The following is a 23,621-nucleotide window of genomic DNA, read 5'->3' as shown; positions in this document are numbered from 1 at the left end:
TGTTCCTGAAGCACAAGAAATGTGAGGTGACTGCAGCAGTTTAATTCCCATCTTTTTTTGGTCTTACCTCTGCTTTTAATTTCAACATACACACACAACTGTAACTTTGCTAGTACTGAAGTTACACTGTATTAGAATTGCATCTTACAATGGAAGTGGTTTGATTTGAACAGCAAAATCAAGCTAGTATGAAAGACTACCATCCAAAGCTGAAATAATCTTGGTTTGCATGTGTGAAAAAAATCCATAAGTGTGAATATGGACATTCTACTTACTTCTCTAATTATAAAAATCAGGAAATAATAATAAATACTATATTTTTAATCTAAGTTCTGAAAGAACTCAGTTCTGAATAAAGGCAAGAGAACAGCACTGTAACTGGATGAGGAAAAGAATATATTCTTAACAGAGCTAGTTCATGACACTGAAATTTCCTGCTGAGGAGACTAAAATGAACTAATTTAGCAATTTTTCTCAAATATTAAGGCTAAATCCACAAGTGCATGGGGGAGAATCCATATTTCATCTTTAGGATGTGAACTGGGAGCTGCATTACTCACCCTCCACAGCACAGGGCGCTGGCTGGTTCCCAACATGCCCTTTCTTCTCCAGGCTTCTTCCAAAGCTTCTTTTTCACCTTTACAGCTTGAAGAGTTCCACTGGTACAAAGGTGCACGAACTGCTCCCATACAAAACCCTCCAATTCCTTTATTCATGTTTTCAGGATGTATGTGGTACGTACAATTAACATTACACCAGCTACAGCACCTCTGCTGCAAGAGGCACCTCAACACAAGTATCCCAGAGCACCAACACAGACACAGACACTACAATATCACTTTGAAATGATTTCCCCCCTCCCCCCCTTTTTTTAAATCCTTTTTTTATTGTTATCTTGACAGCTAGGACTTCTGAGCTGTTGGAGATTCTTTGTGGCAGATCCCCTAGTGCAGTGGCACTGGTGTAAGAAGGCTGCTTTAGACACAGGAAGTCAGGATGAGAACTGATGGTGTAACTGAAAGGTGCCATTCCCTCTGCTGGAAGCTTGGCTGGGTCCATAGCTGCATGTCAGCCTCCTGCAGTCCCCTCCTGCCTCACAGGGTGTCCATACCTGACACATCAGGAGTTAAACAGTGGGACTGGAAAGACACTAAAAAGGGATGAGCCTGAGAGAAATCTTTGTTCATTATGACAAGGACAAATCCCTTCAGGTCACCAGGCTTCACGTGTCCACGTGTTCCCTAAACTCATCCTTTTTTATTCCGATGCTCTGCTTAAAAATAAACCCAAACTACAAAAAGGTTCAGCTCCATTCTGTACACGTGCTCCATTTCCAAAGTCATTAGTCTGCATTCAAACCTTCTCCTTTCGCTTCAATTTGGACACTTTCTTGACAGTTCCATTCTTGTTTAGAAGCTTCAAAACACGATCCTTGTGATCCAAGACCTTCAGCATGGAGTCTCGAGCCTCATTGATTTGATCCATCACGAGTTTACACCTCTGCATGTTCCCCTGAAAGGAAACACTTGTCATGAACCACAGAACGCCTGCTCTACTTTCCGCTTCCCTACTTGTGCCCCTTGGAACTGTTGGCACAGGAATTCAACCCCTGGGGGTTTTTTAAGGCCAGCTTTGGCTTTTACTGTCAGCAGTAGGATGCCTGGTAACTCAGGGTGTGGCTTTGGGCTGAGGCCACAGGACCTACCTGTATGAGCTCATTGATGCGATGCAGGTCATCGTCGGTCGCTGCCTTTTTCTTAGGGATGAGTCCCTCCTGCAGGGCCGTCAGTCTCTCGTACACATCGTGCTCCAGGTTTGTCTAAAAGACATCAGCCCTTCATGAGAAGGGTCACTGCCAGGCTGGCAAAGACTCGCCCGTGTTAACAAAGCTACACAGAAACAGTGATGATCCATTCCCCTCTCAGCTGCTCTTGTCAGTGATTCAGAAGATGGAGCCTCTGACAAAATGTGGCACTATCATTCCTTTTAACATCCTGTTTACAGGATCGCTCCTCTTCTGAAGAGACATGGATCCTACCACAACTGCTTCCCCTACTGCTCACAATACTATTCCAGGAATGCAGAGGTTTTGGGGAGTTTGGTGCTAAAATGCAGAGCACCTACCTCACCCCCAACCTGAAACAGAAGCATCCAGGAATGTGGATCAGTGCTGCCTCCTCAGATCAGCCGCACCATCCCAAACAGACGCTTCTTCAGACCTGTGCATCAGCAGGAGGGAGTTGCCAGTTTTGATCATCTGTACAAAATACATCAGCTCTTATGTCTGGATCAAAACCAACACTCCAAGTTTCCAAGCCACTTATGCCACATTCCTGAGAAAGGGGCAAGCATGTCCCACTCCCTTTGGGCACTACACACCAGCTCCTTTAGGGCATCCCAGTGTACTGAGTTTGTAAGAATGTCTTCCTGTCTTACACAGCCTCGTGTTCCCCCAAGCTGCAGGAAGCTCCAAGCCCCGTGCACCTACCAGCTGCAGGAGCTGCGCTGCGCAGAGATGGACCTTCCACCCTTGTGCACGGCAGGACACTCCCTTCTGATTGGCAATCTCCTGCAGCATGGCCTTCTTCTCTTCTGCACCAGGAAACACAAGAACACAGCACTCAAATTTCAGGAGTTGGCCAGGCCTCTCTTCTCTAACAGCAATACCCAAGTTCTGCTCCCCCTACACCCTAATAAATGACAGTGAGCAACATTTTGATTCAGACAGGAAAGTGGCTTCCCATCTGCCATGTACCTGACTGCTGCTCTCACTGACTAACAGCTTATCTGGACTTTCAGAAAGATTAGATCATAACCCATCTTTTTCTCATTTAAAGAATGCAGTGCTCAACGTTTCAAACACCTGGCACAAACAAGTAAATGGTCCATCTTGTACCATTTCTACTCTCTCTTAGATGTATTTGCACAGTTGTGAAAACCCAGTTTGCTTAAAAATTCTAAAATACTAGCTAAGAAGTGTGGAAGGCACTATCTGATCTCTGTTTTCCTTGTATTAGGTCTTCTTTAAAAGCCCATTTGTTACCTGACAAGGCTAATTACACTAAATATAGAATGTTTGTGATTAAACTGGCAAGTGTGAGGTGGCAAACGAGAAAACTCAGCTGCAGCCCACCACAGCACGGCACTTTTGTGAGGATCCCTTTTGCCAGCAAGTTTCTATCACTGCACATGAGCAGCTCAGTCAATACCCACAGCATTTCTGCATGCACAGAGCTGCAGCTGGTGCTGTGCTCCCTCCCGTGCCCATGCAGCGCTGACCTTTGACGCGCACGTCGCTGTATCTCTGGAAGTGGTGGTAGGCGGCCTTCCAGGGGTTGCGGTAGTGGCGCAGCAGCGTGATGGGCGGCCTGGGGCGCACGGGGACGTACCTCACCCCCTCCTCATCTGCAAAAGGAGCCACAGCTGCGTTACCTCGGGCAGGGGAAGCTGTCAGCATCCACAACAACCCCAGCAGATCAGTGAGTGCCACCTCATACCAAAGGTGTGTTGAGAAAATTCGCTTTCCCTGACATTTTCCCAGCCCTATACAAAATCCAAGAATACAGATTCTAATATACAGAATCCAAGATACTTGAATTCTCTACTACTCATATTTAGGAAGTGGGAACGTGACAGAGCACCTCCTCTGGGAAACAAACAGAAGAGACAATACAGACCCCTGAATAAGAACAAAGAGATCAGAGATGTCATTACCTATATACTCCTTTGGAGGAGACTTGCGCTTCTCTGCCTTCACCAGCAAACTTTTGGCAGTGGATTTCTCGTCATCAGTGCTGTTTGTTTCCATCATGTCCCCCTCCTCTGTGGAGATGACGTGCTGCTGCTTACGGGGTTTCTTCCTCGGTGAGGCACCGGGTGGCAAATCGCTTGGGGGCATGGAAAGGTTGTTGGCCAGCAGTGCCAAAGATGGAGACACGGTACTTGTAGTCAAAGGAGGGACTGCTGAGAGGAAGGAAAGAGAAGAACGCAAACCATGAGCAGTGGGAAGACAATGCCTTGTTTGAACACTACCTCCAACAGTTCCTGTTTCAGCACAGTGTGAGGAGCGTGATGTGTACCAACAGGCCAGATATTAAGCCAGCACTAATTTTTAGGACAAGCCTATAAGCTAAAGTCTCATACACATAAAGAATGACAGCAGAGCCAATTGTCCCTCAGTTGCTTCATATTTGAAGCTTATGTTAGTTTAATGTTACAAAAAGGAGTTGTGCTAACTCTGTCTGTGTTACTGTAAAAAACCCCTCTGTATGTACACCAGCACAGGTCAGTGTCATGATAATCAAATCTTCTCTCTCATGGCAGGAGAGTCAGATGGAATCAAGGCAGGACTGCAGCACTCCTCTTGCAGGAGTCTGCTCGTACTGCCAAGCGCTCAGCCCTGCTCAGCAGGTCACTGCACCAAGCACACCTGTGCAGCTGCAGCAGCGTGGCAGGCAGCCTGAGGGAACGCTCCCTCAACTTGGAGGGACAAGCAGCCACGACCAAGGCTGCAGCACAAAATCTCTAAGATGGGATCTCTTGACAATTTGGCCAAAATGCCAGAAGAGACAGAAGAATCCCGAAGAGCTTAATGCTGTCTCCATTATGGGAGCTATCCCATGCTCCAGACACAGCTGCAGCAAGGAGCAGCTTTCTCACAGGACAACACACAGCCTCAAGGAGAGTGATAAACCAACAGCTAAACCTGAATTCTGAAACCATGAATGTGAGATGCATTCCTATCACTTTGCCCAGTAAGATCCATAAGGATCTGAATTTACTGACCATGCCATTTGATAGCAACTATGGCCAAGCTGGGTAAGTAAGGCAATATAATGAACATTTTGAAAAGTTCCAGAGAAAAATATGCATGAATCACATGAAGGCCCCAGGAAGTCCTACTCTGGCCATGAATTCCTCACATACAAGAAAGGTCACTGGACCTGAACAGTAGGATTTGTAAACAAACTGAATTTAACTGAGCTGTTCCACAATATGTTGGTACCACTGCTGAGCATGTGCATTTTAGTTAAGGAATTCACACAGACTCTTTGGAGTTGGATTATTTAAATGTGAACAAAGCAGCCAGAACAAGAAGTGATTTCATGGGAGATTATGAAAAAGGCAAAAAAGATCTTTATAAAGCATATGGGAACTCTGGTGCTCTGTGCTACCCATGGAAGAGCTTCCTTTCATTCTCAAGATGAAACTGTCAAAATGCTCCTGATTCCTCCACCATCCCAAACCCAGAAAAACCCCCAACCTGCTGGTACCCAGCCACCTACCAGATACGGGTCGCATGATGTCCATGGGCTCCATCTCCTCTTTGATTTTGATCTCTGGCACCACGGGGCCCAGCACGGCCGACAGGGCCCCGCTCATGGTGGCCGGGGGCGCGGGGGCCGCCACGATGGCGGTGGAGGCGGGCGGCGCGGGCGGCGCGGTGCCGGGCACGGTGCTCAGCGCCGGCGCGGGCTGTGAGGAGGGGCTGGCGGCCGCCAGGATGGCGGGGATGGCCGAGGGCGGCTGCTGCGAGCTCGGGGGCACCGGGATGGCGGGCTGCTCTCCCCCTTGGCTGCACACCGCCTCCATGGGCACGGGCACCGGAGCCGCCATGGACACGTGGATCTCGGGCTTTGGCTTGCCGCTGCAGCACACAGAAAAGCAAAGTAAAGTGAGCTGGGCTATGCCTGGCTTGAGAGCACTCAGCACGAAGGAATGAGCCAAACTGGAGTCAGGCTGTCCAGCTTTTCCTGCACCCACCTGGCTCAGTTAACAGGAGAAGGCCTAACCTCAGTTATATTTCCTCCTCCTCTCCCTTTCTAATACTTTGTACTGATTACAGATACTACTGCTTTCCGTTCACTGAGACGGACAAATCTCATGACTAATTCCAGGTAACTTCAAAATACTTGTAAAAGGATCAAAACAGTTTTAAAATGCAGCCAAGAGGAACTTTTACCCAAAACTGTACTGGCCCCATCCTCTGCAAGAGCTTCCACTGTGGCATACAGTTATAAAACAACAAATTGTAAAGTCACTGAACTCAAGTGAAGCAGGGCAGAAGTTGCATTTACCTTCCCTCACCATTAATTTTCAAGTACTATAGAAAAAGGTTCTGAGGGCTATCTCCCCTTACAATAGCAGAGGGTTTTTGGTTTTTCTGTGAAAGCTCATCACCACAGCTTTCACAGGTAATTTCCTCAGCTTCACAAACAGCAGAATTTGTCAAGGCTGTTTGAGTTTGTCACAAATTCAAAACAGATTGTTTCCCAAAAGAAAGAAAAATGCTCCAATAGACAAGAACACAACTCAAACTGATATAATGAAACTATTATGCTGCAGTTGGCTGTTTGCTAAGGTCTTACCCAGCGGGCCTTGGTGATCCCGACGTGCTTCGCATGGTGCTCTCCACACGAGTGCTGGCCACTTCAGGGGGCTGAGGGGGAATTAAGCTTTTCCGGACTGCCAGCCTGAAAGAGACACACAGATCTAGGATTCCCAGCTCCCTGGTGCAAAGACAAACCCCTGAGAGCAAAGAAATCAGCTCTCTTACACAAACCAGGACAGGAGTTATGGCTGCTCTCTGTCTTCAGTGTAACCAATTAGCTACACAAAGAATCTCATTTTATTTCTCAAATCAGGCATTTTATTTTCCTTTAAAATAAAAGACTAGTTGCTCTGGCCTAATCTCACCCAATTCAGGGCTTCTCCAAGAACGCCAGCTTTACTTTCATGCCATCAGTGAGAACACTTTGCTGCAACTGCCAGGCTCCAGCACTGGACAACGGGGTCTGGCCATGCTGCTGTCCTGCACTGCTGCTTCAGGACTGAGCAAATCATCTGGAACTACCCAGTGCTCAGAGGGGCTTCTGCTCCCGTGAGCTGGACCCAGCTGTCAGAGCCTGATGCCAGGACCTCAAGGCCTGAGTGTGGATATTAGGATGGTAAGACTGATTAAGGTATTTTAGAGACTATTTAGTCTCCTGTGGGACCAAAAGGCAAATTGATGTCCAAAATAATCAACCTCTCAAATGGAAACAGTCTTTAGTGATCTATCTGACTCTTTAACTTCTATTTCAGTTTTACAGCCTGCAGCTTCTCTGCCTTAAAAAAGGTTTCCACCCACATAAAAAATAGGCAATTTTAATCTCACAGGACACATTAGTTCCAAACGTTTTCAGTTGCTAGTTGGGAGGAAATGCATTTTTAATTCTAAAGCTGTCTTTTGCCTCTTTATTAAGGCATTTAAAAATAGACAGGCAACATAAAATATTTTAAGAGTTTAAGTTACTCCCTCCCTTTTTCTAATCAGATTTCACAGCAGGGTACTAATCCTATCCTTTCCACTCATCCACATATTCTTCCAAGAACAGCACTGAAGACAAAGCACCCAATTCTAATTTTAGTAGACCATGAACTCTTTCTTCTTATCACACTAAGCAAGTAAGCCTCAAATCCACTTTCCCTCAAAAGGTCACTTTAAGACCTAGGAGACAAACTGCCCTTCTTCTCATTTTATTACTGACACTGCAGAAAACTATATCCTGCCCTGGGGGAGGAAAGAACTGTTCCACTGATCAGCAGGTTACTTGCAACCATGAATCCTGAATGATCTACTGGAGTATTCCTTATCTCTCCTGGAGTGATTGCACTTGGCTGGGCTGGATTGTCACCCACGTGTCACCGTGGCTGTACTCACCCGTCCGTGGCCGGTTTCTTGCGCAGGATGCTGGGCCGTGGGGACGAGCCCTGCACTGGAGCACTGGCACTGGCACTCTGGTTGTGGGTCTGCACAACTGTAGTTGCTGCAGAAGCAGTGTTGAACGTGTTGCTGATAGGATTGGCTACAATGGTGGCTCCATCTGCCAAGACTACTGCTGGGAAGGATGGACATGGGCACAGCAGAGATGAAAACAGAGAGGGAGAGGAAATCAGCAGTTACTTAATGGAATGTGATGGCAGAGCAGGTGTCTGCAGAGCAGATGTTGTCCATTCCCTGAGCCCCTCAGCCTCTCACTGCAGTGTTTTCAGACTCCTTTGTAAGCAGTACCTTTGCCATGAGCCATGTCATCACTGAACTTTCTGCAGGGAAGACAGAAACTACTTCCTGCCTAACAACTGCTTCTAGGGAAATAATCTTTCCCAGAAGGCAAGGAAAAGGCAGAAATCACTAGGGAGATCACCAACACAACTGGGTCAACAGAGCATCACTTCTGGTGGAGCCCACGTGGCAACACATGCCAGTTGTATATAAGCTACATCAGCTGTGTTTGCATTCTGACCTCCTGCCAGAGCCTGTTTGGCCAGCTGAGGGCTGCAGAGCATGTGCACAGCCAGGAATTCACTGTGCAGTGCCTGCAGCTGTGCAGCAGCACATTCCCCTGTTTGCCATATCCCATTCCTGCAGTAAGTTGTTGGGGTTTCATCAGACCAATCATTTATAATGGAAGATGGTTTCTGTCACTGCTCAGGATCAGGTTATCCACAGCAGAAGGTAGCTGGCTGTATTCTAATTGCTCCTGGGATCTAATGTACAGCTGGCACACTGCACTCACTTGTAAATTACTTTTCCTACAAGGCCTTACTGAAGGCATTTGTTTAAGCTCAGGCACTGCCAGTCTTTTCCACTGAAGTAAATCCAATCCATCCCATCCAAGGCTACCCACACTCTCCCCCTAGCATGCTTTAAAAATGAATCAGTTCAGAAACAGGCAACAGGTATTTGCTGGTGGAACACGTGCAGGGATGTACTCAGTGTCCACCTCTGGGCTGCAGACACTGTAACAACATCATCAGCCAGAGCCAAGTGTGCAGCACAGCAGAGCTCAGCTGCTCTGTCTCGCTCTGAGCCAGGATTTGGCTGGTGGCTCTCACCTGAGGTCTTGGTGTCGCCCGGCGGCTGCTGGGCACCGATGGGTGCCGGCTGCAGCCCCTGCGCGCCCATGGGTGCAGCAGGGCGCAGTCCCTGGGTGCCGATGGGCGCGGGCTGGATGCCCTGGGCGCCGATGGGGGCGGGCTGGATGCCCTGGGCGCCGATGGGGGCGGGCTGGATGCCCTGGATGTGGCGGGCGTGGGACGCATCCACTGTCATCAGCTGCATGGGGTTGAGGTGCACGGTGGACGCCACTCCCACGCCGGTCTGAGCCGTGATGGCCGAGTTGGGTGCCTGGGCTGAAACTGCAGCAACACACACAGCTCAGCAGCACGTCACCTCAGCTCCCCTACCACCTCTGGCTCAAATACTAGCTTTCCAAAGATCTTTCCTTGCTTTGAAAAATTAATTTGCCAGTCTGCTTGTTGCAGAGAAGATTGTCTGCCAGAGGAATGAAACGCTACTGTTGATTTTCGTAATTTTTTATTTCAAATTGCAGCAAGCGAGAAAAGATCAGTTTAGCTTTGCTTTTAGGTAGACTCGAATTGCAGGCTCAGAAAGCTGTGCTCCATTTTTGGTCACTATCTTATTTTACAATGCTTGTAAGTACCAATACTTGGCATTTTTTCCTGCTTAAAAATAGTTTAAAAGTAATCAGAAACCCAAGTAATTTCTTGTGCTCTGAAGTTGACTCAGCTCTGAAGTTGAACACAACCTTATCTGGCCTCAGAACACGGCTCACAGTTATAGGCTGGATCCCACAGCTCAAATGAACATAATTATCTTTTAGTGGCAGAACAATGTTCCCAACAATACACCTTCTCTAAGTAACTCAATCATTTATATAAATTCACAGCTCTGAGCAATTGATTCCACCTTTTCAGATCCACTATACAGTGCATTATAGTTTTCCCATGCAACACTTAAATAATTCTGTTGGACCACTTGCAGACCCTGGATCTCCAGATTTCCAGCTGCACCAGGATTTCTGCAGCCACACACAGAATGCAAGTGTGAACTTGCCAACAATGGCCTTGCTTGCTAACAGTGCAGAACAAGCTGGTTTTATCATTGTCACAGGATTTCCATCAGGTTCTTGTGCTGACAAGGCACTCTAAAAACAGGCGTCAAAAACTGAAACCAGGTCCCTGAAAATGGCTCTGTATATAAAGTGTGGCACATTTAATCTCTCAGTCAAAACACTGTTGTTGCAAAACTTTCTAGCCAACAAAATCCTTTCAGGATACTAAGTAAAACACAACCAGCATTTGGAAAAGCAAAGCCAGCATTCTTTCTCCAAAATTCTGCATTAACTCTCCTTATCTCAGTGATCTTTCAAAAGTCTCCTCTGTGCTTACCCAGCTGTGCTCAGCATAGGTGTACCTCCCTCCTCATACCCTGAATGCTCTGCTTCAAGTTGCCACCACCAGCTGCCATAATTCATACTTCCATGGATTCTTCAAGCCAATTTAACAAGTAAAATGTCTCTGTCAATAAGCTCCTGATGAAGAACATACATCTGCATTTATACAGACAGCTGTTAGCCTACCACCACCCCAGCATGCCTCCAGAACTGGAACCCCTGACTGTGTGCAGTTATGTTCATTCAGGGTAGGTTCACAATGGATATCAGGAAAAAATTCGTCACATAAAGGGTTGTAAGGGTTGTTAAGCCCTGGCACAGGCTGCTCAGGAAAGTGTGGAGTTCCCATCCCTAGCAGTATTTAAAAGATGTGTGGTGGTGGCCTTAGGAGTGCTGGATTAGTGGTTAGATTTGATGATCTTAAAGTCTTTTTCAACCTGAAGAACCCTATGGTTCTACACTTTCCCGTTCAACAAATGGGCTTTGCCACCTCCCAGCCCTTCTGAATTTCCTGTGTACTGTTCACAGGTAACAGGCTGCCAGCAGACACAGACATGCCATGAAAATCCACATCATGCATGTTCTTGCAGTCTGCATAGTGGGAATTGTCACATTACAGAGAACAGCCCTAAACAACCCAGTAAGGTAAAAATGCTCCAAATTTTGTCACAGAATGATAAGTTTGGGTTGTGCATCATTTTTTTGACTGCAAATTACTGTGACAGTTCAAATACATCAATTGCTCCATTCTTCTAAACAGAGCACTAATGCAAGTGTGCAATGCAAATTAGTTTTTCCCTGTTTTTGGTCCAGGTTTCTCTCTCAAACTGTACATTCAGTGAAAAGATATTGAAAGAGCTTATCAGAACACCAGGGAATAAAGATGCACCAAAGAGTTGGCTTGGTTTGGAGGAGCCGAAGTGTTTTGATCTGTAGACTCAAAACTTTTACTTATAGACACACAACCCTTGGGATATCAAATATGAAACTCCTGAGAAAACTGTTATTAGCTGGATTTAGTAGGCTCTGCAGTAGTTCAGCACCCCTTGTCCACGAGTTTTCCCCTCTATCAACAAATCACCAGGGACTTTTTGTGACTAATTGTCAGAGTCAGGCACAAACCCTTTTAGTTCCTCCCATCCCTAAAGCACATCCACGAGCTCACAGCTCAAGGGAGCCCCCGAGGCTGCCTGCCCCAGGCTGGGCTTACCTGGGTACTGGCGGATGGTGGACACGGAGCTGGTGATGGGGGTGTAGGTGTGGGCAGTCAGGGGGTAGGCAGAGGGCGGGTAGGTAGGCAAGAAATACTGGAACTGCACAGGCACCGACTGCCTACAGGCACCAGAGAGAGCAAGTGTTACACACACGGGTTCAACAGCTTCAACTGAGCCCTCAGCACTCCCTGTGCCTGCCAATCTCACCCGTCATCAGCTACTGATTACCTCAACTTTCCTAATTGATTCAAAAATACCAACCCCATCCACCCTCCTCTCCCAGTTTTTACTAAGTTATTTCCACCACAGCGGAATGCAGAAAGGCAGCAGGGCTTGCCTGGTCTACTTCAATGTATCTGACAGAGATGTGACAAAGTGGTCAAAGCAGTTTGCATGGTTCAAACAAGAAGGGGAGATGTTGGAACCCTGGGCACTGAGAATATTAAACTTTCTGTGCTGACAGGCACTGACCCCCAAGAACACACTGCATTCAACCTGAGGCCTTGGAAAAGGCTTCCAAAATTGAGTGACAGCACTGGGATTACGAGTGTGTAGTTTGAATAGAAGTGTGTAATGTCACATGGTGGAAAACTCTAAACAGGCACTCCAGCCCTACTGACACACACTGGCATTGCTGGAGCTGCTAGCTCTGCCCACCTGTTGTCATTTCTGGTCTCCATGGCCACTGGGTTTGGAGATGCGCGGTGGCTGGACAGAGGGATGAGGTTACTCCTCTCTGCCGTGTAGTCAGACTGGATCCGGGGGGAAGTGTGTGTGATTTGCTGGGGAACCACTTTAGCTGCAGAAAGACAAACATGTCAGCAATGGACAGCCAAAGGAAAGGCTACTGAACATTGCAAAGATCAATAACCTTGTCAAACAACAACCAGCACCACTCCCTTCCCTCTCAACCCAAACAACCCACCCCATCCACAGATCATTTTCTACCCAGGATAGACCGAAAGAAAAACTAGACCAAAGCATTTCTCATCCATTTATACCAGAATGGATGGCTATTCTAAATATACATATATTATACTTGACAACAAAGTCACTTCAGTGCTCAGATTAAGTTAATTTTTTAGGATCAGCCCAAACCATTCTGAACAAGAACAAGTTCAGAACAAGTTATCTGAGTTTTGAAAGCAGAGGTCAAGGGAAATGAGAGCAAGGCAAACAAGTGTTCATGGACAGTGGCCATGAAAACAAAGAAAACAAAAGCTTTACAAGAAACTCGGATGTATGAGATAAAATTTCACTCCTTGGGAATTTATGGTTGGAAAAGAGATTACAAGATTTCAAAAGAACAAGGAGGTCAGCAAGAAAACAGATGAACAAAGGTAAACTTATGTAGTTCTGTAGGAAACATCTCAGGCACATTCCACATCCAGGCAAATAAAGTTCCCACCTTTAGGCCTTTGTGTTTTACATCCAAGTGAACACACTAATCAAATCCAGCTAGGCTACACCTAACACCTCAAGAAGCACATGAAGTAACCTAGAAAATCAACTATGAAAGCCATAGTCTGTCACCAAGCAGTTAAAACTTTTAGAGTATCCAATGCAGGTTTTGAAATGCCAAGAGGCCCAAGTTTGTCTAAAAATTCAACAGAAAAAAGTAAATGAGCCATTTTATTACCTGCTCCTCCTAGAACATCTATTTCTTCCTGGTATTAAACAAATTAGAACAGCAGACCTATTACTTGGTTTCTCCCAGCTTGAACTGATTTTCTTTCCCTCCTTAATTTGCTAACATGCAAAAACGCTTCCAGCACACAGAGAAAAACTGAAGCATCAGTCACACACTTTTCTGAGACCTGAAATCACTCACCAACTGGGATGTTTGAGGTCGTGACAGCTGTAGCATGGGAAGAATGTGAGGGCATTGTCATGGTAACGATGGTGCTTGTAGGCGCTTGGGTGTGAGATACGGAACCTGAAGAAAGAAACCAAACTTAAAATGAGATCTTTGGAGCCCTGCCATGCCAGTGTATCTACATCCTAAAGGGGGCAAAACCCCCAAACTAGACAACCTCCCCGAAGAACTCAGTCATTTCTCTCCTCCTTTGGAGTCTCTCTCACCTCCAAATGCAGTCTTTACCATGAAAAAATATTTGTTCAAGACTGACTGGGTTCTAAATTCAAAAAGGAAAGGCAACGAAGAGCAACCAACCCCACCCCTCACAAAGCTCCCACAACAGCATTGTGAATACTCACCAGCTGTGGTTGCTGAAGCAATGGTATTCGTTGCCAGAATAGGTGCCACAGTTGCTGCTGCCACTGGAGTACCAGTACTGAAAATGGTTTTCTATGAAAGGAAATTCTTAAAGTTAGAACACCACCACATTTGAAGTCTATCGTTAGTGTGGAATCATCCTGCACTGACGCTGCTCTCGCACAGAACATTAATTTCATGCTAACCCCTCTCCTCAGCCCGCAGGCCGCACACAGAAGAGCCCCGGGAAGCAGCGGGAGGGCTGTGCTCACCTGTGCCATGGCGTGGAGCTGCGGTTTCTGCGCGCCGATGGCGGGGTGCGAGGGCAGCGTGATGCGCGTGGCGGCGTCGCGCGGCTGCGCCGGCCGCTGGATGCTGATGGCGGCCGAGGGCGCGTGCTGCTGGATGGACAGCGCGGGGCGGCTGCGGGGACAGAGCGGCCGTCAGGACAACCCTGCACACTCAGCATGGGTCGTACTGCTGCCATTGGATCTGCCTGGCTTGCTGAGCGTTTTGAAGTAGAAGGTTTGCACCTTCTCACGCTCTTTCATGTAAACAACAGTTACGTTTTATAAATGTTATCATTGTTTCACGCTCTTCTCCTTGGAGAGGAGTGACTGTGTGACAGTTCCTTTGACCAGTGTGGTTGAGAGGTGGGAATGCCACTCTCCAATCCATGGTCACCTTGCTAAAAGTATAGAATAGGAAGTAATAAACAAAGAGGGGATTCTCCCCTGCTGCTTTCTGCTCTCCCAAATTCTGACTCCATGTGTCTTTGAGCGAGGCTCACAGAGACAACACACAGCACAGGGACAACCATCAGGCCTCAGTGCCCTCCCCAGTGACAGCAGAGCTGCTGTCAGTCACAGGGCAAAGCAACATGAGCAGTTTGAGCTACACTATTCTGTCCTCAGCTGCCCTGTGTACCCAGCCAGGAGGGCAGTCTTATCATAACTTCATAAAGGGAACTTAATTTCAGCATTCATGAATCACTTTTCACTGTGTCTTCTGTAAAATATAGGCCAAATATCCACAAGTTCCTGCAACACAAACTCTGCTGTCCAGGGAGCAGGACTTCAAAAGTGATTCATTAAAGCCTTTCCTTCTCATGACACAGAGCAGCAGTTCATGTTTGTATCCATTTTCATCCACAGAACTGCAAGGATTTGCGCTGTGCAAGCATTACTATTTTTGTTTTATATCACCCCAGATGTAGAGGGTTACCAGCTCTGGCTGATAAACATTTCACCCTGCTGCAACTTCTGTCAAGTCAGAGCCCTGTAGGCTTTACCTGAGGGTTGACTCAGTGGCATGAGCTGCTGTTGTGGTTATAACAGGGGACTGAGCTCTCGTGGCTGACACAGTGGCCACCACTGCAGGAGGAATCGTGCTCGAAGTCGTCACAGGGGGACGAGACTATTAAAAATAAAAAAAAAAAACAGTCAGAGAACATTCAGAATGGAAACCATGCTGTTTAGGGAACAACTAGGAATTGTTTGGTTAAAACTGGCTTCCCTGCACCTCGTCACTAAGTTTGGCATTCTGAGACATTTCCAGTCTTTCTGAACTGATCTGCAAGCTCCTAAGTAGAACTGCCCTGCTTTTCAACACATGTACAGCACAGGAACCAGTGACCAACAAAGTTAACAAGACTGGGTGTCTTGAAGGTCTTTAGGAAAAACCTCAAAGGTCACTTCCCTTCAGAATGAAAAGAAATTCCAATCCAAGCACACATTTTAGTCAGAGGTGATTGGATCCTAACTGAAAGCACAGTGTGAAGATTTAACCCTCCCTCCTAAGGCTGAACACTAGAACTGCTGTAGGGAGACAAGATCTATGATCTTCTCCTTATACAAAAACCAAGATATACTTGAAACCAAGAAGCATATTATAGTGAGATTTCAAAAACTTGATATCCATTTTGAACAATAAATCAACACCAGCACATTGTACTGGACTTTTCAGACTTTACAACTTGAGCGTGTCTAAATGAAATTGTCTTCCCAGTTTCTAAGCACTCTGGAGCCAGATCAAAACCCATCAAGTCTATGAAGGAAATACAGAAAATAGGCCTGGAGGAGATCTGAGAGCAGCTTCAGTGAGCAGGCAGTTAGAGGTTATACATTACAGAGGAGTGCCAGGAAGGATTGGAGCAGTGCTGTGCAGAGCTGCCTGCTGCTACCTGCCTGGATTGGCTGGTGAATGATGTGCTGGACTGCTGGCTGGGCTGCTGCTGCATTTGGCAACTGGGAGGCTGGTCTCAGCACTGTGGTTACTTTAGAGCTGGACATCACTGCAGCAGCTGCTGCACCTAGGAAGAAACCAAGCGTGTTAAAATTCTGTGCACCCAACAGCTCCACCACAGCCACAGACAGACCCTGATAGCAGCTGGTATTTCACTTCTAATGCGTTTCATATTCAGGTCAGTTCATGTGATGGTGGTGTAAAAATAAGGCTTTCAACAAATATACATAAGGTTTACAAAAGCATGTGTGGAGGGGTAGGTATTGTTTTAAATTAATTTGCTTTAGGGGTATTTCTTATTATCTTCTAATAGCCTTGTATTGTAAATCCCATGTTTTCTTATTCCAAGCTATGGAAGTCAGTAGAAATAATTCAGTTTGATTACTGGGCCAACATGTAAATAAGTCATCTGATACCAGCAATGATCTCACTGCAACTGATGGAGTTCAGCAGAAAAATACACTTGTCAAAGAAGGAAACCAAAAGAACAAGGAAACACCACACAAAACAAAAAGCTACACCTCCCTTCCCAAAAACAAGATCAAAATTCCACACCATTTAAACCTGCAATTGATTAATTTGTCTCCTGTCTGATTACTCCTGATCACAATAAATCATGTTAGCAGGCAAATAGCCTTGAAGTCAGTTGATGGAGTGGATTGCATACATTCTCTACATGTCCTCCATTGAAATTACTACCTCAAAAGTTAATACTCAAACCCAGAGAAAAAGAGCAGGGAAAAAAAAAGAAAATGTGTATGAGAGTCCAAGTCTGTGGCAGCTGTCCCCTCAGAGTCCAGGGAACAGCACCACTGTAGCTGCAGATAAACCTCCACAGTCCTTCCTCCTGCTCCACTTAAAGCAGATTATGGTTTTGCTCATGTCAACTTATTTCTCTTGAGTGAGCAAATAACACTGAGCATAGAAAGAAACAAAACTGACAAATGGTAATTGGAATTCAGATCAATTTAAAGCTGAACTGCAAACCTAACCCATAAGACTCTGAAAGCAAAGCTGCAGTCAGAAATCTGACAGGCTGTTCTGAGCACAGGGCTGCCTTAAGGAGCTGATCTCCTGTTTTACAAGCTGTAGCATCCAAAACCCTGGGAAACAAGAGCCTGTTGTTATCACCAGCATTTAACTCATGGGTAATTGCAAATGCACACAGTGTGATGTGTTAGCATGCATAACAATGCATGAGTGGTCCTGTGATACAAGAATGTGGCTCAGGACTGCCCACGTGCCCCTGTCACAGGTGAGCAATACCTGCTACCCAGAATGGACAGGACAGTCCTGTACAGGGCAGGTGAGTCTCTACCAGTGGGTATTTTTTCTTTAAAGTGCTGATTGTTTTAACAGCAGAGAATTAGAATAACAGATGTGCCGGCATTTTAACCACTGTCACATGGTCCTGCCCTAAATGGCTGAAGGCAACAGAATTCTTAACAGGCCAGCAGTCACTCACTCATGCTAGCAGTTGTAACATCTGAGGAAACTCATGCTAGCAGTTGTAACATCTGAGGAAATAGCTGTGAGAGGGTCTCAGAGGTGTGGGCTAAATGCACCAGCTGAGGGACTCTGAACAGCAGGCAGGGACAGCACAGCTGGATCCTTACCTCGGGGAAGATGGGAAGCTCCAATGTGCAGTGGAGGCCCAGGAGCACTGCTCCTGATGATGGACATCTGCACGTTGGTGGCCATGATATGGTGCAAGTTACTGGGATGCCCCTGCAGAGATCAAGAACAAAGCAGGTCAGCTGTGTTGACAAAAATTAGTGGCCACAGAATTATCACATCTCAGCCTCAGAGACAGGAAAGAGATTCTGGAGAAATACTTGGTGCACCAAGGCTGCATGCATTAAAAGCTGAGTGGAGAAAGAGGCAGGTGCTTGTGCAGGATAAAGTTACAGAGCCTGCTGACACTGGAAGATGTCAGCACTTCTCTGTGTCACTGGTCTGTTTTGCTGGTTGGTACCTGGTGACAGTCACCCAGCAGCCACCCACAAACATCCACAGAGTTGGCCCCTCAAGCACTGGGGACATTAGGGCATAGTTTCAAACCACCTCTCCAGTAAAGCTGAGAGAATGATGAGAACCTGGCAAACGCTGAACCAAATTCTGTATTTATATAATTCTAGACTTCCTGGGGATATTAATGTAAAATAAATCCACTGAAATTGCTGCACATCCTTAGCCAGATTAACTCAAGTCCACCTAAAGGCACTTCACATCAAAACCCTGAGAGGTTTAATACTGAGTGTTCTGACAAATTATTTTCAAACCAACAGGATTGGTTTTGCAGTCAAGTTAGAGGACAAAAAAATTTTCCAAAGCGTTATTTACACAGGCTCCCTCAATTTTTGTCACTCCTAGTTCAACAAGAACACAGTGCAAACCCATGAACTGTTCACTAGTCTCTTCTGATCTCCCCCCAGGGAAGCTGAAGAACACTGCAATAACAAATCCCAGCAGTTTCTCTACATTAAGAATTCTCTAAATGACACTGACACAGCAGGAGCTTTTAGGGAAGCCCCAGCTTTTGGGTATGGCTCTGCCATCACAGCCTGGCTGTGCTGTCTCAGCTGGATGACTCCAAAAATCAGCAGCTTTGTAAAGAGGTAGTGAGAACTGAGCCTGAAGTTCAATGGTCCAAGCAGGACTGATCCAACAACAGCAGCACTGAACAGGCAAACCTGCTCTCTCTGCCTTCCCTCCTACTGCAAAAGGCCAGCTCAGCTGTACCTGTATTGATCTGACCATGCAGTGAGATGGGACACAAGAGACACCAAAACACCAGACCTGTTGCCCGCTGATGGTTGCCACAGGAATCGTTGGAGCCTGTGGGATGCTGCTCTCCATGGTCACTGTCACTTGCCCAGGGACCTTTGTGGGAGCTGAGAGAGTGGAGGGTGGAGCAGGAGCGATGGGCCGGCTGGGCATGGTGGGCTTCAAGGGAGGCTGCAAGAAATGGAAAGACAGAAATGTTGGCAGCTTCAAATGAGAGCTCAGTGTTGAAGCAGCAATCATTCTGTGGGGTCAAAGCCTGAGGAGAAAGTTTATGCAGCTATGGCTAAATACTTGAAGAGGAAAGATACTGAATATTAGGTTATTCCAAACAAAGAAAGGGCATGTTTTGTCCTGGAATATGCAGGTTCTAGCATGAGTCATCCGTGGAATCTGTCAGAACTATGGTAGTGCCCTACAGACACTGGATATTAACAGTTACTTTTATATCCTGCAGAGAAAGTGGAAGATTTCAGAAACTGACTGAAATCACTGTTCTCCTCAAAGATAAACAAAATACACCCCCCTCAAAAATAATGCTGAAATACTAGCAAGTCCTCAGTGTGCCATCTGGAAGAGCCAAACCCACGAGGCACCGCACAGTTAGCAGAAGCATGCAAGGAAAGCTTTAGGAACAAAAGCAGGGAAGCTTTGGGTGTAATTTTCTTTTTCTCAACACTGGCTCATACAGATTGCATTCCTTTCTCTGATGAATCCTCTCATTACCTTCATAAGTCCATCTGAAAAAGAAAGTGGCACAGCTGGAGTCAAATGTGCTGGTGGTGCTGTCACTGTCACTGGGGCACCCGATTGGACAGGGTGGTGCTGTGCCAGCATCTGCACCTGCGGGTACGGCCGGACCACCACGGGCTCCTGCTTCTCCTCCCGAGGCTGGAGGGAGCCACTGGGGCCCATGTGCTCCCTGGGAGCACCCTCTGACTCGCGGCTGGGTTCGTCACTCGCTGGAGGAAAAAGGGAGAAGAAGGGAAGAACTGTTTAAAAGTTCGCTTTAGTCGCCCACTAGGTCAGAGATGAGATGTCAGAAATATCTAAGTTAAAGAAGTTTACTCTTATAATTCAATATATTCCAGTGATGAGAAACTGGGAATTCTGGCAGTTCATACTCAATATGAATATGAAATATATAGCTTCTATATTCTGGCTATTCTACATAGCTTCTGCCTGTTCCCCTCAGAACTGATGGCCCTGGGCAATGTAGGGCAATCTGGAGTCAACTCTGAAAAGTCCATCTAAACAGCTTCTTTAAACAGATTGACTAACTTTTCTCTCAAGTGAAAAGTATTTAACTAAGTAACTGCCATTAAGTCCTACATCAAACAGCATGGAAAAGCTCTGCATTTAATGCAATATGTATCTGAATATCAAGCTGAAAACCAAGTATAACCCCGCCTGAAAACGAAGCTGCTCCCCCAGTCACTTCTGAAACCCTGTCACCGTGACAGGGACACCAGGAGCTGGACTCACAGTGCCCATTTCCAGCTGCATGAGACGCTCCCGTGTCCACCAGTCACTTCTGCCCGGAACACAGAGCCACCGAGCTGAGCGGGCCGGGCAACCGCGCACAGAGCCCGGCGGCACAGGCGCGTTCCCGCCCTGCGGGCGCTGTCCGGACCGGACCGCCCCGCTGTTCTCCCCACTCGGCACCGCGGTGCCTTCCAGCTCGGCCGCCACGGCCTGCGGGGCCGGCTCGCTCCTCCCGCCCGAGGCGGAACAGGGACATGGCCCAGCGGGGTCACCGGATCGCTGCCGCCCCCGGAGCCGGCTGCGCGGGGCCGAGATCGCGCTTACCTGTGGCGGCGGGGGCGATAATCCCGGCGGAGCCGCTGGTGGGGATGGGCGGCGGCGCTGGTCCCAGGGCGGCGGGAGGCGCGCCCGAACGGGGGAACTGCTGCGAGCTCATGTCACCTGCGGGTCGGCAGCGCGGCCGTTATGTCGCGACTCGCCGTGCCCGTCCTCCCCCGCCCCTCCCGCTCTCCGGGCGCGGCCCCGCGGCCCCACCCACCCCGGCGCGCCCGCGCGGGCGGGCTCGCGCGGCGCCCGGCCAATGGCGGCGGGGCGGCGCCGGCCAATCAGCGCCCGCCCCGCGCGCCCCGCCCCGCCGCGCCGCCGCGAGCAGCCGCAGGGCCCGGATGTGCCCGGCAGCGCCACGGCCCCGCCGCCCCGGGCCGGGCCGCACCGAGCCGCTCTGCCCTGCCCTGCCGTGCTGCCGCCCCTTCGCCATACCCCCTCCGCAGCGCTTCTGCCAGCCGGAGGCTCGCTCACCCCCCTGCCGCCGTCGGGCTCTTGAGCGGCGGCCGCCGCCCCCTACCCGCAGCCCTTCCTCGGAGCCGCCCCCGCCCCGCAGATCTGGGCGATGCCGTACGCCGGCCGCGGCAGTACCTGTGCCCGGGGCGGTGCCGTGCGCCGGTCCCTCAGCCCGGTCGCCCCGCGTCGCCGCCGCTGCCGAGCGCCGCTTCCGCCGCTGCAGCTGCCCGCACCCGATTGGCCCCGGCCGGCCCCGCCCACCCCGGCCTCCCGCGTCTCATTGGCTGCCGAGCCCGCCCCGAGGGGCCGCCGGGAGATGTAGTCCGCTTTGGGGTTGTTGCGGGCACGGATCTCGCGAGGCGCGGGAGGGGCGGTGCTGTGCCCTGGTGCGCCATTGGCCGCGCGCCGCCAGGTCTCCGAGGGGACGCGGGGTGGGCGGGACAGGCCGCGGGCACCCCGGGCCGCGTCTGCCCTCAGGGACCCACAACACTGCCCTCAGGGACCCGCCCTCTGCTCCCCCGGACCCACACACTGCCCTCAGGGACCCGCCCTCTGCTCCCCCGGACCCACACACTGCCCTCAGGGACCCGCCCTCTGCTCCCCCGGACCCACACACTGCCCTCAGGGACCCGCGCGCTGCCCTCAGGGACCCGCGCGCTGCCCTCAGGGGCCGGTACACTGTCCCCCCGCCCCACACACTGTCCCCCCGCCCCACACACTGTCTCCCTGGGCCCGCTCTGGCCGCCACCCCGAGCTCCGCACCCCCTTCTTGCTCTCCACACCCGGCCAAACCCTCCCCCCACCTCGCACCCCACCGCAAAGTCCCCAACACCCCCATCCTGAGAAGTGACAACAGGACATGGCGGGAAAGTCATTGTGGGTCCTTGGGAAGGGCACGGAGGGAGTCTGCACCTCCAAAAATCCCCAAACCTCAGTAATTCGTGTGGTTCCCCCGAAACTCCCGGGGGGGGGGGCGGGAATGACAAAGGGCTCCCCCTCCAATCCTGGGAAGGGACACAAGGACATGGGGGGGCAATGGGGATCCCTGGGGCTTGGCATCCCAAACCCCCTAAAATTCCATGGGTCCCCAAAGCACCCCGGGGATTCCTCGAAGTCCCCACCCCCCATCCTGGGAAGGGACAAGGGGATATGGGCGGGACACCCCACCCTCCCCTATCACTGGGATAGAGGGGAAAAATAAATCATAATTTAAAAAAACCCTCATAAACTTTGGAGACGACACACACCACAGCCCTGACGCACCACCAGTGCAGGGCCGCCTCGGGTCTGGTTACAGACACATCGGACCACCACCATTTTCCGTGATATTGTTCTCATGTCCTGAGGCTCAGAGATGAAGGCAGCCAGACACCTGCCACATTTAGAGTTTTAATACTGAAACCAGGAAGAAAACCTTTGAAATTTCAGGATCACGCGTAAGCAATCGCTCGGTCTGCCTCGCAAGCCCGAGTGTTTGTGTTGTGAACAGCCCTGCGAACACTGCCGAGGAGGTTGTGGCCACGGGCTGCGGTGGGCTGCCATATGTGCTTTCAGTTCCCCCCGTCTTACACAATAAATAACGAGCAACTGAGGGAAGCAGTTGTTTGCACAGGCTCTCCTTCCAGCAGCACAGCTGGCGACTGCTCATGGGCAATTCCTATCACGAAAACACAGGTTCCAGCTTCACTTCGGGCGTTACCTCCTTAGCCTGAGACCGCACTGAGGGAGGTGTGAGGGGAGAGCCGCCGCTGTTACCGCGGCGCTTCCCTGGGGCCGGGGCCGGGGGCAGCGGCGGCCCCGCCGTCACTGCCGGGCGCCGAGCGGGCCCCGAGCGGAAGCGGAAGCGGCGCGGGCGGCGGGAGCCGGGCGGGCGCGGGCCGCTCGCAGGTGCGGTACCGCGGGTACGGCCGGGCGCGGCGGGGCCCGAGGGGCGGCGGCGGGGCGGGCCCGGGGGGCGGCGGGCGGCCGGGCCGAGCCCCGTGGAGGGGAGCCGCGCTGCGGGACCCGCACGGCGGGGTCCCCCGGGCGGCCTCCGCGCCCCGCGGGGGTCGGTCTGTCAGCGGCACCGGGGAGCGGCGGAGGCCGTGCTCGGGTTTAATGCCCAGCACCACTAACGCCGTGACGGCCCGGGTTTAATGTGTGTTTTGAGCCCTGGAGCTGCCGTGCGGCTGCTCAGCGCTCCAGTGAGAGGATTTCCAGTCGCGGGCTCAGCGGTGAATGGCCATGGTTTCGTTTCAGCGTGGGGAGCCCTTTAAAGGCCGTGCTCCCCCGGAGCGGTGCGGGCTCGGGGCTCGCTGGTGGCAGCGATCTGTGCCGTGCCCAGCGCTGTGTCCGCCGCAGGACCTGCCCCTGCCCGGCAGCAGCTCGCTTTCCTTTGCCCTTCACCCGCTTGCCACCACACCGACCTCGCAGGGCATGGCAGAGGGCACTGGCTGAGTGTGGGCTGCTTTATTCCTTTCCCCCAAGGCCGGATGTGCAAGTTTCCAGGAGTATTTTAAAGGGAGTAATGGGAAGAAAAATAAGGAGGAAAAGTATTTACAGCCGAGGTGTGAAAAATCTGCTTTGCGGTGTCATAATTCAGATTGGGTTTTGCTTTGTTGCCTGAATCTCCTTGTGTCACTTATGTTCATTCCCGTGCCTCTTGCCTCTTTTACCGTGGTT

At 49.8% G+C, this 23,621-nt stretch overlaps 2 protein-coding genes across 8 annotated transcripts in view; one reads left to right on the top strand and one right to left on the bottom strand.

Annotated features, from left to right (window-relative positions):
- Nucleotides 1-688: 688 nt before the first annotated feature.
- Nucleotides 689-21,236, bottom strand: SAP130 (Sin3A associated protein 130). Of its 5 annotated transcripts, XR_010081546.1 has the most exons (22): nucleotides 21,096-21,236; nucleotides 20,505-20,621; nucleotides 19,422-19,657; nucleotides 18,711-18,869; nucleotides 17,528-17,639; nucleotides 15,854-15,978; nucleotides 14,959-15,083; nucleotides 13,940-14,090; nucleotides 13,670-13,760; nucleotides 13,284-13,388; nucleotides 12,110-12,251; nucleotides 11,449-11,570; nucleotides 8,878-9,180; nucleotides 7,703-7,880; nucleotides 6,369-6,473; nucleotides 5,286-5,647; nucleotides 3,715-3,963; nucleotides 3,280-3,405; nucleotides 2,489-2,592; nucleotides 2,125-2,257; nucleotides 1,706-1,819; nucleotides 1,492-1,512 (listed from the first exon to the last, which is right to left on the bottom strand). XR_010081546.1 is itself a non-coding variant. In XM_063408247.1 (21 exons), exons 2-21 carry the CDS (start codon nucleotides 20,614-20,616, stop codon nucleotides 1,354-1,356), a joined length of 3,180 nt encoding a protein of 1,059 aa, XP_063264317.1. In that variant the 5' UTR covers nucleotides 20,617-20,621; nucleotides 21,096-21,236; the 3' UTR covers nucleotides 689-1,353. The 5 variants fall into 5 exon arrangements, 4 of the variants coding, with proteins under 4 accessions (XP_063264317.1, XP_063264319.1, XP_063264318.1 ...); XM_063408247.1 differs by lacking the exon at nucleotides 2,125-2,257 and having other exon boundaries at nucleotides 689-1,512; XM_063408249.1 differs by lacking the exon at nucleotides 2,125-2,257 and having other exon boundaries at nucleotides 689-1,512; nucleotides 3,715-3,960.
- A 1,158-nt stretch (nucleotides 21,237-22,394) lies between these two features.
- UGGT1 (UDP-glucose glycoprotein glucosyltransferase 1) overlaps nucleotides 22,395-23,621 on the top strand; it is a 38,199-nt gene continuing 36,972 nt past the window's right edge. For 2 of the 3 annotated variants that reach the window (XM_063407904.1, XM_063407902.1), the window contains exon 1: nucleotides 22,396-22,847. The gene's annotated coding sequence lies outside the window, so the exon portion shown is untranslated. Of the gene's footprint in view, nucleotides 22,862-23,621 lie in introns of all 3 variants that reach the window. The other variant, XM_063407903.1, reaches the window with a different exon arrangement.

This window comes from Prinia subflava, chromosome 11 (assembly GCF_021018805.1).
Source record: "Prinia subflava isolate CZ2003 ecotype Zambia chromosome 11, Cam_Psub_1.2, whole genome shotgun sequence".
NCBI lineage: Eukaryota > Metazoa > Chordata > Aves > Passeriformes > Cisticolidae > Prinia > Prinia subflava.
The sequence above is the reverse complement of the archived record's forward strand: the minus strand, read 5'-3'. Positions and strand labels throughout refer to the sequence as shown.

Coding starts and splice junctions, on each gene's coding strand:
- SAP130 (XM_063408247.1), bottom strand. CDS start 20,616: ATGAGCTCGCAGCAGTTCCCCCGTTCGGGCGCGCCTCCCGCCGCCCTG. Junction 18,870..19,421: donor TTTCAGATGGACTTATGAAG/GTAATGAGAGGA, acceptor CATTTCTTGCAG/CCTCCCTTGAAGCCCACCAT. Junction 2,593..3,279: donor CAGCGACGTGCGCGTCAAAG/GTCAGCGCTGCA, acceptor TTCCTGGTGCAG/AAGAGAAGAAGGCCATGCTG.